The sequence below is a fragment of the Capra hircus genome, chromosome 19, assembly GCF_001704415.2.
Source record: "Capra hircus breed San Clemente chromosome 19, ASM170441v1, whole genome shotgun sequence".
Classification (NCBI taxonomy): domain Eukaryota; kingdom Metazoa; phylum Chordata; class Mammalia; order Artiodactyla; family Bovidae; genus Capra; species Capra hircus.
In genome coordinates, this window is record NC_030826.1 from 49,521,575 (window position 1) to 49,536,215 (window position 14,641).

At 48.9% G+C, this 14,641-nt stretch overlaps 1 protein-coding gene across 1 annotated transcript in view; it reads left to right on the forward strand.

The window, feature by feature from the left end:
• Window positions 1-14,641, forward strand: part of RAB40B (RAB40B, member RAS oncogene family) — a 29,643-nt gene continuing 15,002 nt past the window's right edge. The window contains exon 1 of the mRNA XM_018065392.1: window positions 1-349. Coding sequence (XP_017920881.1) covers window positions 208-349 — 142 coding nt within the window. The 5' untranslated portion in view covers window positions 1-207. The remainder of the gene's footprint in view (window positions 350-14,641) is intronic.

The following is a 14,641-nucleotide window of genomic DNA, read 5'->3' on the forward strand; positions in this document are numbered from 1 at the left end:
AGCCAGCCAATGAGAGCGTACAGCTGCCCTAGCAACTGCGGCCGGCCAATGGCTGGGCGGAGCCCGAGTGCGCGCTGTCAGGCTGCGGGGACCAAGGGGCTAGCAGTGCTCCAGGGACCTCTGGACCCGCGCGGCGCTGGACTGCCAGGCCACCGCCTCTGCGCTGTCCCGTAGGCTGGGCATGGGCGCGGGCGCTAGCGAGGCACGATGAGCACCGGGGGCAGCCCGGTCCGCGCCTACGACTTTCTGCTCAAATTCCTGCTGGTGGGCGACAGCGACGTGGGCAAAGGAGAGATCCTGGCGAGCCTGCAGGACGGTGCGGCCGAGTCCCCGTATGGCCACCCCGCGGGTGAGAGCCGGGCCGGGAAGGAGAGGCGGTGGAGCGCGCGGGGGCTGGGGAGGAGAGGGGCGCAGACGCGAGAGCTAGGCGGGGGAGGGGTGCAAGGAAGGAGAGGAGAGGAGAAGGGGTGGAGAGCGCCGGGGCTGCGAAGAGGGGTAACTGGCCCGGCGAGGGGCGCCAAAGAGCCGAGCAAAAGAGGCCCAGGAGGTACGGGGTCCCGAAGGGGAGCGTTCCGCGGGCGGAGGGAGCAGGGAGATCAGAAGGGGAGCGGGGGCCGCGGAGCCTGGGAGGGAAAGCGAGGCGGCTGAGGCGAGGGGAGGAGGGGTGGAGCGCGCCGGGACTGAAAGAGAGGGGACGCGGGACCCGGAAGGGGAGCGCCGGGCTTAGGGCCGTCGAGTCTCTGCCTGAATCCCGCCCGCACGACGCGGGCAGCCCCGGCTGCACACCCCGAACCCTGGACATGGGGGACCCAGGGGGCTAGTGGGAGTGAGGATGGGACGCGCGCACTCCGGGCGTGAGGCGGGAGCGAGCGGCTGAATGGGGAGCTGGGGTCCTCCCGACCTGGGGATAACTGCCAGACGGAGGAGAGCGTACGGCCACACAGTCCGGGTTTGGGGAGGAAGGTTGGCGGGGCTGCTCCAGGGTGTCCTGCCGGGAGGTCGCACTTGGCACACGGCGAGTCTGGAAAGGACGCGTGGGAGTGAGACGCCGGCGAGAGGGGCTGGGAGCGTGGGATCGGAGCACAGCGGCGGCAGGCTCACAGGTGGTGGCTCTGCGCGTAGGTCGGATGGAAAGGGAGGGAGAGAAAGCACAGAGGACGCATCTCGAGGCTTCTTCAGGGTTCCCAGTGCGTGGAGGGGCTCCTCCTCCTGGTGGACAGGCCTGAGAGGGCAAGGAACGCTAGTGACCCTAGGGAGCATGGTCTGGGGTGCAAGAAGGGAAGGACAGAGAGTGAGGGTCCCAGGGTGAGGGGAGACCAGAGCACCCGATGGCAACCTACAGGGAGTCCAAGAAGTTTCTGGTTTGAGAGCAGCAGTCCCTGAAAGAGGGTGGACATTAGGAGGAAAAGAAGGGCAGCAGGGAGGAAAGTGGGCGGAACTTGGGCCAAGAGGCGGGAGGACCAGGTGTTCCCGCAGTGCCCAGGTCTTTACCCACCAAAGGCTGCTTGGCTGGTGCAGACTGAGTCACAGTGGAAGGAGAGCTGTGGATGTTCACCACTGAGCTAGCATGCCAGGGGCAGGAGCCACGTTTCCAATACAGAGGCTGCCGCTTGCTGTCTGGTTCCTGGGTAGCTGAGGAAGGCAGCCTAGGGAATGGAATCTTAATGTTCAAGCCAGCGTGGGGGTGCTTCTTGTCCTGGTCAGCCAGGGTAGGATTGAGAAGACAATGGGCAGCGCGCTGAGTTGGGGAAGGTTTGAGATGGGGGCATGAGCTGATGGTGAAAACCTGGATCCATTCTCACACTGCGGTGCATGTAACAGTCACGCCCTGGTCCTATGAAAAGGCAGATTCTGATTCTAGAACAGACTGTCCAAGATGATGTCACCAGCTACATGTAGTTTTCTACACTTAAAGCATGTTAGAGGGAAATACAACTAAAAGTGTGCGTGCTCAGTCACTTCTGTCGCATCCAATTCTTTGTAACCCTATGGATGATAGCCTCCATCCATGGGATTCTCCAGGCAGGAATACTGGAGTGGGCTGCCATGCTCTGCTTCAGGGGATCTTCCCAACCCAGGGGTGGAACCCATGTCTCCTGCATTGCAGGTGGATTCTTTACCACTGAGCCACTAGGGAAGCCCTGAAAGGGTGCATTAGCCACACTCATAGTGCTGGACAGCCACTTGTGAGGCAGCAGAAGTGCTGGACAGCGCAGTGCTTGGGTTAAAGCTCTATGAGAGTGGGGAGCTGCGACTGTTTTCTCCTCAGCTGGGTCCTCTTGGTGTGGGGCTCAGGGAATGGATGGGCCAGAGGTGAAGTAACAAAACATTCAGCAAATACAGGGCTGTGTATGTTTGGGGAAACAGGCTGTGGAATGTTTTCTGTTCTGTAGCAGATGAACAACGTGGGGGCAAAAAGGAACGTGGACCAGCGTTTGCACAAAGGTCCTTCTGGCTGGTGTGAATGGAGGCTTGGTGCTTCTGCTCTGTTACGTTCATTCTATGTGCTGAAACGAGACTTTTAACAACTGGTTAGAGATTTCTCCTGAAGTTTTTCCCTTGATACAGAGAGAGGATTAAGGCTGAAAAGACATGTTCCACAAAAGGTCTTGTCAGCTTGGCTTGAGACACTGCAGAAAAGAACTGATACGATAGATGCGCCCTCTGTGGGTTTTTGATTTACTAAAAGATTTTTCTTGGATTAAGAAAAGAGACTATGGGGCTGCCCTGGCGGCTCAGTGGTACAGAATCCGCCTGCCAATGCAGGAGACACAGGTTTGATCCCCGATCCAGGAAGATCCCGCATGATTTGAAGCAACTAAGCCTGTGTGCCACAACTATTGAGCCTATGCTCTAGAGCCCAGAGCTGCAACTCTTGGGCCCAGGTGCTGCAACTTCTGAAAGCTGCGTGCCCCAGAGTCCATGCTCCGCAATAAGGGAAGCCACCACAGTGAGAAGCCCGCACACCAAAACTGGGGAGTAGCCCCCACTTGCCACAACTAGAGAAAGCCCGCTTAACACCAAAGATCCAGCACCGCCAAAAATAAATAAATAAAACTAGTCAAAACTGAAAAGAGATTATGCAAAATTGGAAGAAATTGGAATCATCATGATTATTATTTTAAAGATACATTTCACTCTGAAACAGTGTGGGTGCTTCTGGCAGAAAAGGCGAGGGCCTTTCAGCCTCACAACCCATTTCCCTCCACCCTATGCCTGAGTTCAGAGCCTGTTTATTATGTTCAGGTTGCCCAGATTTAAACACCCAATTCTGCATAGTAGCTATGCAGAAAAGTAGCTAGTAGCTCTTAGTGCCCACAATTGCTCAGTGTTAATTCAATATTTCAGAGTACTCTGTGCTCACCAGTAATCTTTTATTTTGCTGTCCCTCTGATTGGTAATTTCATTTCAATCATTTTTTCAGGAAGGGCTCAAGAGTGTTTCCTAAGCATTTTCGTGTCACTGTCCTTTGCCTCTATCTTTGAACACTGTCTTGGCTGGGTGCGATAGTCTCAACTGCTGTTTTCTTTCCCTCAACCTTTGTAAGCGCTGCTCCATCCTCTGCCATTGGATGTGGGGAAGCCTGAAGTCAGCTGGGTTTTTTTTCCCATACAGGTGATTTGCATTTTCTTCCTGAATTTCTGAAGGGTTCCTTCTTTTTTTTTTTGAAGGGATCGGGATCCTCCTTTTTGCTTCGTTTCATGAGCTTAACCAGACCATGTCTCAGAGCTGAAAGCTTCATTTTGAATTCCTGACACTTTCAATTTGCAGATTTTTTCCCTCAATTTTAGGGAAATTTATTTTATGCCCTCAAAACATCTTCTGGTGCATTTATTGGTGTTTCTACTTCAGTGACACCAGTTGTATTAGTTTCCTGTGGCTGCTGGGCAAATTGCCACAAACGTAGTGGCTTGAAATAACACAAATTCTCCTACAGTTCTGAGGGGTGGTAGTCAACCCAATCTCATAGGCTAAAATCAAGGTCAGCAGGCCTGCATTCCTTTCTGGAGGTTCTAGTGGTGAGTCTGTTTTCCTGCTTTTTCCGCATTCTAGAACCTGCCTTTGTCTCTTGGCCTGTAGGTCCTCCCTCACCTTCAGGGCCAGCAGTGGGGGCTGAGGGGGGGGCCTTTCTCGAATCTCATCATTCTGAGCTGGACTCTGCCTCCTGCTTCACTTTTAAGGACGCTTGTGATCACACTGGGCTTCCCAGGTGATGCTAGTGGTGAAGAACCCACCGGCCCATGCAGGAGATGTAAGACATATGGGTTCGATCCCTGGGTTGGGAAGATCCCCTGGTGGAGAGCATGACAACCCACCTGGAGAATTCTTGCCTGGAGAATCCTATGGACAGAGGAGCCTGCAGGGCTACAGTCTGTAGGGTCACAAAGAGTCGGACATGACTGAAGAGACTTAGCACGCACGCATGTGATCACACTGGGGCCACTAGATGATCCAGAATAATCTCTGTATCTTAAGATCACCTCACTAGCAAAACTCAATTCCCCTTTGCCATGTAACCTAACATATCCACAAATTCTGTGAATTAGGACATGGATCTCTTTGATGGGCCATTATTCTGCCTGTTAGTAGCTCAGTTGTGTCCAGCTCTTTAAAACCCCATGGACTGTAGCCTGCCAGGCTCCTCTGTCTGTGGAATTCTTCAGGCAAGAATACTGGAGTAGCTTAGTTTCACAACCAAGGATCAAACCCATCCCTTCAGCAGTGAAAGCACAGAGTCCTAAGCACAGGACCACCAGAGAATTCTCTGGTGAGAATTTTTCCTTACTTTTAAAATTTTCCTCTTTTTCAATTTTTAAAAACTTCTTTACAAGTTCATTAAAAAAAACTCTCCTTTGAACTATTTTACCAACTTCATGGTTTTATTAGATTGTTCCATTGCATTAAGTAACTGGGATGAATTTCCATCTGCTCCTGGGCTCACATTTCCTTACAAGTTGAATTGTTTTCCATTCCTTTTTAAACTTTTATTGAAGTATGATGCATACATATAGGAAAATGTACTTATTATAACTGCATAGCTCAATGAATTTTCACAAAGCTAACAAGCCCATGCAACCAGCACCCTGGAAGCCCAATACCAACAGGTTCCTGGGCCCCCAACCCTTCCACCAGCCACAACACCCCAAAATATGACATTGCGGGTCATTACTTTTTCATTCATTCTGTGTAAAAATTGGAGCTGTACTGTGACTGCTTCTCTTGCTATCCTTGTATAAGACTCTCCTGAGTCGTATATGGTTGTGGATGGTTTATGATAGCCCTGGTGTGAATGCACCGTGATCTATTTATTTACCCATCCTCCTGGGGCTGGCATTTCTGTGGTTTCTAGTTTCTGATTGTTGTGATTAGTCCTGCTGTGAACGTGTCCACAGTGTGTCTTTGCAATACCAAAGACCTATTTCTGTCAGAATATACCTGGGATGGCTGAGTATTGTGGCATGCATATGTTTAACTTAAGATACTCTGAAAATATTTTCAGTTTAGACTCTTGCCGCCAAGTTTGGGAGTTCTGTTTGCCCACATCCGTACCAACACTTGGTTCTTGTTCTTTTGCATTCTAGCCCTTCTGGAAAGTATAGCGTAGTTTGAATTTGTATCTCTCTAATGACTGATGAGATTGAATACCTTTGTCCATTTTTCATTAAGCTGAATTTACTGGGCAGTGCGGGTGTTTGAAAAAATACATTCTGGCTGTGAGTTTTTTGTCGGAAATACGTATTGTGAGTATCTACTCATGTGTTGATGTGTTGCCTTTAATCCCTTTAATAGTATTTTTAAGTACAGAAATGCTTCATTTTTTACATAATCAAATGATGGGTATTCATGGGGGGGACTCTGGGTGCTGAACAAGTCTCTGCCTGATCCAGGCTGGGGGTGTCCTCTGAGGCTCCGCTGTCTTATCTCTGACGTTGGTGGATGCTGTCCCACTGGACTGAGGAATGGTGGGGGGTGGAAGTCAAGACACATTCTTTTCCAGCTGGATACCCAGTAGAGACCCCCTCCCCCCCACCCCCACTGCTATGTCTGTCTTGTCACAGCCAGGACACCAGACACCCCCCACCTGCACGCTTTCTGCTTTGCAGGCAGGTCTGCTCCGTGCTCTCAGGAGGGTCTGCTCTGTGCTCGCAGGCGGGTCTGCTCCGTGCTCGCAGGAGGGTCTGCTGTGTATCCCTGTGTCTGCCTCATACCTGGGCAGCTCCACCTGCATGTAGTCTGTGCTCCGACACAGTCTGGTGAGGCCTGGCTTCTGCACCAAGGATCTTCTGTTTGCCTCCCAGCCTACAGGTGGAGGCTGGGGACCTCGGGGTCCTGACCCTGTCCTGCAACCCGAGCTCTGGGAGGAGCAGGAGGGTGCATGTGAGCTGTGGAGACCTCTCACAGGGTGGCCCATTGCCCAAGGAGCTGTCCTTCCGTCCCATGGGTGACATGCACACTCATGGTCCTACCGGGCCCTTACTGGCCCTGGAGCCTCACTTCTGTCCAGTGGGTTGGTGCTCAGTCCCAGCTCTTCACCCCTTGGAAGTCCTTCTCTGGGCAGAAATGGAAAGAAGGCCTCAACAGTCGGTATCCAGAAGGTGACAAATCAAGGCTGTAGCTGGGCTCTGTCTTCTCCTCATCTTGGGTCCCCCCTGAGCCCAGGCTGGGGTGTTCCTGATGCCAGATTCATACCCTTTCCTTCCCTGACTGCTGAGTTTCTACATTTTGTTCATTTCATGAGTGATGGGAGTGGATCAAACTGACATCAAAAGCTACAATCTCTCGCCTTCAGTTTTTTTCCTTCCCAACAGGAGACTCACTGTTTCTCCGACTACTATCTTTTGACTATTTCTCCAGCTTCCTTTTCCCAGCAGGAAGCTCCCATCTTTCTTTCTCCATTTCATCTTTGCCAAGAGCTAAAAATAACAGTTCCCACTTATTGAGAGTGTGGAAGAACCATGGCGTGAAATAGGTTATTTGTCCTTTCTCTTTGCCTTTGACAGTCTTTCTGCCAGGAGATGCCCACTCTCTCCTGCTACCTTCTAGATGCTGCAGACAGCTTACAGGGACTCTGCCCGTCTCCCTGGGCAACCACTTTAAGATTCAAAGCACGATTTATAAAGTCATCACTTTCCAGTTTGAACTGAGAGTTGAGTCGTGTTTTATCCTCCTTCCTCATGGTCAAACTCCTTTATCTCCCTCAGTACCACTTGTGAGCACTCAGTAAACTTAATGCACTGGGTTTTAAAAATTATGTCATAAATACTGCCACGTATTTGAAAACAATAAAATTGCATTTGTATGAGATTTTCTCGTTAAAAGCCCTTGGGCAAGTCCTACCTCTCCTGTGTCTTTGTGGGATCTTCTCCCTGCAGTGTGACAGCCCCTTTAGTCTGACCTCTAACCCCTGCAAGCCCCAAGTCCAGGGTGAACCTGACTTTAGGCGATGGGCAGGGAAGGGCTCAGAACAAGCCAGTCCAGGTTCCTTCTAGTCAGAGACTCAGCTACCAGAGCCGGAGGCCCAGCCACCACCCCTTGTGTCCTTTGGCACTGTCATGGGACGCCTAGTGGCTGCAAGGTGAGAGCAGCCAGGTAATCACAGCCTCCAGGTCCTGCCCGGGTCTTGCCAGCCACACTTGCTTGCTTATTCATGGCTGGCCCAGGAGCTCAGGTTCCACATGTCGACTGTTAGGGGTGAAGAGAAGCAGCAAGGTGTATGGAAATGGCTGGTGTATTACTGAGCACTTGCAGGCTGTGGTGGGCTCACTTCACCTTAAGAGATTGCTTTGAACTTCTGTTTCACACTTTCCAGGCTTCTTTAGCTTAACTGGGGGCAAAGAGTGAATTGTGTATAAACAAAAACAGAAGAGCTGCAATGCCCGGGGGGCTTGGACCTAAAAATATCAGTTATGTAGATTTTGCCAGACACAAAGAAGACAATTTAAAGGGGCTGTCATGTAAGACAGCAGCTTCTGTGACGTCTTCAGGGTTTACCTTCTTCAGAAGTGCGCTTGCCTCCTTGGAGGCCTCAACCAAATTCCCCACTCAACCTGGGTCACCCTCCCCTCTCCTCCTCTCCAGGAGCAGGGTGTTGGTCCACCCACCCATTTGCAGGGGCTTCAGGGGCTCCTAAAGCGGGTCTGACTGCAGCACGCTGGCTTAAAATGCTACCAGCGTTTCATCAGTTTACTAATACAGATGACTTGTCTCTTTAGGTGGTCTTTTTTTTTTTTTTTTTTAAGTTTAGTTTTGGCTGCACTGGGTCTTCCTTGCTTCACAAGAGCTATACTAATTCCTTTCGTTTTCCATATAAAATTTAGCTTTGTCAATCTACCCCTCCCCCAAACATCCAACCAGGATTTTTGATTGAGACTGAATCTATGAATCAATTTGGAGCCTGCTGGGCTGCCGTCTATGGGGTCGCACAGAGTCGGACATGACTGAAGTGACTTAGCAGCAGCAGCCAGCTTGACTATACTGGGCCTATCAATCTGATCCATGAACACATTTCTCTCCACTTATTTATGCCATCTTCTCGGTCAGCTGGCTTTCATCGTATTCCTTGCCTCAACACCTTGTCTCTTGGATTCATTGACCTGTTGTGCGGCAAGCAGAGGGAGCTTAGACTCAGTAACAGGCCCACTGAGCCCTGCTGGGGGCCTGAGTCCAGGTCTAAGCAGTGCCCACATTAAGGGGTAACCTCAAGACCTGGCAGGGGCAGCCTTGCAATTTGAAGGGACTGGGACCCTCTGAGGTGTCAGGGCTCTGGAAAGAAGGGGTAGTCATTGGGCCATGTCGAGTGATAGTTAGGGGAAACTCTGGATGACCCCTAATTTCATTCACTGTGGGTGATGTCCTGGGTCCCATCAGTATCTGGTCGGTGGAGCTTGTCCTTGCTGCGGGATTTCACAAGGCCTGAATGCAGTAGCTTAGCACATAGATTGTTAGGGGAAAAGGTGGGCATGACAGTGGTCCTGTCCCTGCCAGGGAAGGCATGGGAGAATTTAGCCTGCAAATGGGGAGTGAGCAGCTGGGGCAGCTAAGAGCCGGGAGCTGTGTGGATGAGCTGGGGTAGCCAGGCCATGAGGAGGCTGGAGACACCCGGGGTCAAACCACTTTGCTATTTTTTTTTCTTTTTTCTACACTACGTGTAGGATCTTAGTTCCCTGACCAAGGATTGAACCCTCACTCCCTGAATTGGAAGTTCAGAGTCTTAACAACTAGAGCGCCAGGGAAGTCCCCACTTTGCTTTCTCAAAGAGAAAAACCAGGAAGGAGAAATGTGCAAGGAACACACTTTCCTCCCTGGTGATTCAGATGGTAAAGAATCCGCCTGAAATGTGGGAGACCTGGGTTCAGTCCCAGGGTTGGGAAGATCCCCGGAGGAGGGCATGGCAACCCAGTCCAGTATTCTTGCCTGGAGAAGCCCTATGGACAAAAGGAGCCTGGCGGGCTACAGTCCATGGGGTCACAAAGAGCTGGACACAACTGAGCATAGACTCTGAAAAAGAACGGGACTGGTGTGGACTTTCTGTGTGGGATTCTCATGTGATGAACACACTTCAGATCCCCATTTAAAACATGACATTTTTAGAACTACTTAGAAACGTGAGGCAGCACCACAGGGGCAGTCTCTGAGCCATGGGTGAATCTTGGGCCTGTACCTCAGCCCTGGGGTCTCTGTGCTTCTCCCATCCTGAGCCCCCTCAGTCCTGTGAGGCACCCCAACATTTCCCAACAAAGTGCCCTTCTAATCTGAAAAACCAGGCAGGGTACATCTCGGGATAGGACATGTGTATTTAAGGTGAAGTTCACATAATATAAAACTAGCCATGTTAAAGGACTTATCCTGGTGGCTCATCAGTAAAGAATCTGCCTGCCCTGGAGAAGGAAATGGCATCCCACTCCAGTATTCTTGCCTGGAGAATTCTATGGACAGAGGAGCCTGTGGGCTATAGTCCACAGGGTCCCAAGAGTTGGACATGACTGAGCAACTAACACTTTCACTACTGTATATAAAATAGATAACTAATAAGAACCTGCTGTATCACACAAGAAAATCTACTCAATACTCTGTAATGACCGATATGGGAACAGGATCTGAAAAAGAGTGGATATATGTATATGTATAACTGATTTATCTTACTGCACTCCTGAAACTAACTCAACATTGTAAACCAACTATATCCGATAAAAAGTTCTTTAAAAAAAGAAGAAAAAAGAGAAAGAATCCTAAAGTTCTTTAAAAAAAGAAGAAAAAAAGAGAAAGAATCCTCCTGCAACGCAGGAGCCGCAGGAGACACGAGTTCCTTCCCTAGGTCAAGAAGATCCTCTGGAGGAGGGCATGACAACCCACTCCAGTATTCTTGCCTGGAGGATACCATGGACAGAGGACCCTGGTGGGCTACAGGGTCACAAAGAGTTGAACACGACTGAAGTGACTTAGCACGCACACATGCAACTGTGTTAAAGTGAATCATTCAGTGGCATTTGAGACATTCACAACCCTGTAACTTTCTAATTTTAGAACATTTTCCTCACCCCTGCAAGTAGAAACCTGGACCCTCCCTCACCCCTGGCAGCCAGCACTCTGCTTTCAGATATTTTAACTCAACATAAGACATGTTCTCAAAAGTCAGGTTCTCATGATGAATACGTTCGTCAATGATACTTAGCCAGTATTTACATGTCTGGGTCCTCTAAGTCATAGAGATAGAATTCAGCAGGTGCAGGAGGAGCGGAAATAGATTATTTACACACCCGGCGGCCTCAAAGTGTAAGGAGCGGCTCGGCAGTTGACATTTGTTTTTTCTTTTAGGCTAAAATTATCTCTCTTCTTGTTCTGTCGTTCTGATTCACTCAGTGAACATTCCGACAGGCTTTGTTCTAGGAACTTTTGTGTATTTTTATTTTATTTTGATGGACAGAGCTCTTGGTGAATTGGCTGAGTGCACCGAATGTGTGCTATACCTTCTGAGCCTAACACGGACACTGCTGCTGTCAAAACTATCAACCAAAAAGTAACAGAGTCAGAGAAGAGGAAGTACAATAAATAGGCACAGAGCAAACAGATAAATGGAGGAACATAAAAAAAAAGATTTGATAAATAAGTGTATGAAAAAAGGGACCCTTCTTACAATGAGGCTTTGAGCCTGGCATGAATAGGTGTGTCTTGGGGGCTTCTCTGAGGCCGGCACAGCCTTGATAGAGGGTTTATCTTCTGGGACCCAGAGGCCTGGGGAAGAATGGAGCTTGTGCTAATCTGGTGGCAGGTCTCAGACATGAGCCATCTGGGAAACTGAGGCACAAGAAGAGGAAGGGAGAAAGAGATAAATACCATATTCTAACACGTATGTACAGAATCCAGAAAAATGGTACTGAAGAGTTTATTTACAGGGCAACAGTGGAGAAACAGGCATAGAGAATAGACTTAACGGACTTGGGGAGAGGGGAGGAGAGGGTGAGATGTATGGAGAGAGTAACATGGAAACTTACATTACCATATGTAAAATAGGTAGCCAATGAGAATTTGCTGTATGGCTCAGAATTTGCTGTATGGCTCAGGAATTTGCTGTATGTCAAACAGGGGCTCTGTATCAATCAAGAGGGGTGGGATGGGGAGGGAGATGGGGGGAGAGGTTCAAAAGGGAGGGGATATATGTATACCTATGGCTGATTCATGTTGAAGTTTGACAGAAAACAGCAAAATTCTGTAAAGCAACTATCCTTTCATAAAAAATAAATTTAATTAAAAAAAATAAAGAAGAGGGAGGGAACTGCTGGTCATCAGGAATGGGATTTTCCCAGGGGCCACAGAGCTTCTCCTTGCAGGGTCTTCACAGTCCTACATGGGAAACCTGTGGGGTCCCTGGTGGGCTAGCCCATCTCTGCTCCCACTTTCCACCCTACAGATCAAAGGGGAGGAATGTTTCCTCAAGCTTTATTTCCCATCCCCCCGACCCTCCTCTGCAACCTCCCCTGTTCTTCCCTGTCCCAAATTCTCAGCTACAGGGATAAAGGAGGTGCCTGCCATGGGAATGGTGCACTCAGCTGCACAGATGGGTCTGTGCAGGAAGAAGGATGGGTCTCAGCACTAAAGGACATTAATACTGATGGAGACCACATGGGCCTGGATCTCCAAAGCACACAGGACTCGGGGAGGGTGCCTGAGGGTCCCAGGCATCAGGGTTGGTGTACCAAGCGCAGGTGAGCTGGCAGGGGTTGGCCCTGATGAGAACAACCACCAGAGTCAGAGTTCAGTTTGGGTCCCAAATATTAACAGTTAGATCATTATTGCTGAGTTATATTTTTAAAATTTATTTATTTGGCTGCACCAGGTCTTGGTTGCGGCATGTGAGCTCTTAGTTGTGACATGCGAGCTCTTAGTTGTGACATGTGGGATCTAGTTCCACAACCAGGATTTGAAGCTGGGCCCCCTGCTTTGGGAGCATGGAGTCTTAGCCACTGGACCACCAGTGAAGTCCCTAGATTTTCTTTCAAATACATGTTTGGTGTTCAGTCGCTAAGTCATGTCCGACTTTTTGTGACCCCATGAACCGTAGCCCTCCAGGCTCCTCTGTCCATGGATTTTCCAGGCAAGAAAACTGGAGAGGGTTGCCATTTCCTACTCCAGAGTATCTTCCTGACCCAGGGATCGAACCTGTGTCTCTTGGGTCTCTTGCATTGGTAGGCAGATTCTTTACCACTAGCACCACCTGGGAAGCCCAAATATGTTTTTACTATTAGCGAGACTCTGGGGTGTAGAGAGCATTATGCTCTGCTTTGGGAAGATGTTAAAAGGTACCTCTGCACCTTTTCCAAGGTTTGTGTGTTAAGTTTCCTCTGTCTCTCTCTCCAGTCACTGTGCTTCATGGGTTTTCCATCAGAGCATTTTCTGGTGCAAGAAAAGAATCCTCTCCAAGAAGCTTAAGCAAAGAGGAGTGTGTGGCCTCATGTAACTGACAGATTGAGGGGTGTGCCTGGTTTCAGTCTAGATCCCAAGGCTGAGCCATTCTGGACTCTCCACTATTCCTTCTCCTCAAAGCTGCTCTCTGCACATGCCCCATCCCTGCTGCTTCTGTGTAGGTTAATTTCCACCCGGGGAGGAAGCTGGCCCTGGACAACTCCAAACTATACAATCGTTGCAAGCTATGATGCCAATGTGGAGAAAACAGTGAAGACGCTCTCTCTCCTACCTGCTTGGCCAGTCACTCTCCAGGGTCATCAGCTCACTGGTTTTTATATCATGTCCACCGCTGAGAGTTGTTATTTACAGGAGGACTGGTCCAGTAGGAGCTTTGCAGCTGTGACCAGAGGCAGAATGTCAAAAGGGAGAAATCCAAAAACGACAAAGATCTTGGAAACTGCAAATGTGATGGCGGAAATAAAATTTCCAAAGAAAGACCCCAGAGGAGGAAAACATATTTCAAGAAAGTTTCCCCGGGGACTTCTTTGGTAGTCCAGTGGTTAAGAATTCCAGTGGTTAATGGGAGGGATGAAAGTTTGATCCCTAGTCTGGGAACCAAGATCTCATATACTGCGGGGAAGCTAAGCCTGTGTATCACAACTAGAGAGCCTGGGTGCCGCAACGAAGACACAGTGCAGGCAAATAACTAAATATGAAAAAAAAAAAAAAAGTTTCCCCAAATTGAAAGATTTGCATCTCCAGAGTGAAAGAGCCTGTTGAGTGGTCAGCAAAACAAAGAAGAATAAAGGTGCCCCATAATAAGGTTTGGAACTGCAAAACGCCAGCATCAAGGAGAAGATCCCCTCATACCCTGCCAGAGGAAAGGTCAGATTGTGTTTCTGAAGGAAAATTATTTCTTACTTCAGCTGTGGGCACACTTATTTATGTTGTGTCTAGGCCAGTCAGTCTTCATTGAGTTTAGACAGGCCCACATCTAGAGATTTAGATGACTAGGGAGATCATAGGGAGGAGTTAGTGATAAATGCAGAGAAAACTAAGCAAGTAAACCAAAAGGCAATCTTTAACTCCAGAAGAAACAAACAAACAAACAAACAAATTGGGGACTTCCCTGGAAATCCAGCTAAGAATCTATCTTGCAATGTAGGGGACACAGGTTGGATCCCCGCTTGGGGAACTAAGATCCCACATGTCACGTGGTAGACCCAGAACAAAAACAAATTGTACATGAAGGGCAAATAAACACAGTATTCCACATGGTTCAGTTATGGACAGTGTTCACTTGGTCATATTGATGTAAAATTGAATATAGATTTAGCTAAAACAGCAACATAACTAGACTCGGTTCGTGTGTGCATGTATAAATGAGAGAGAGAATGTGTGTTAGAGATAGAGGCAGGGGGTACGTCAGTGAAAGAGAACTCTATTTTCACCTTCTGTAATGGAAACTTGATTAATGCCTAAAACTGAAAAGTCAGGAAGTAGGAATATAAGTACGTTGTTTACAAGTTTGGAGAGACACAGGAAAAGAAAGGACTAGTGAAGGTTGGAATGGGGAGTGAATGGAATTCCCTGGCAGTCTAATGGTTAGGACTTGATGCTTTCACTGCCATGGACCCATGGTTCAATCCCTGGTCAGGGAACTAAGATCGTACGAGCTGTGCAGTGAATCTAAAGAAATACATAAAATGGAGAGTGGAACACAGGTGTGGTACATTTT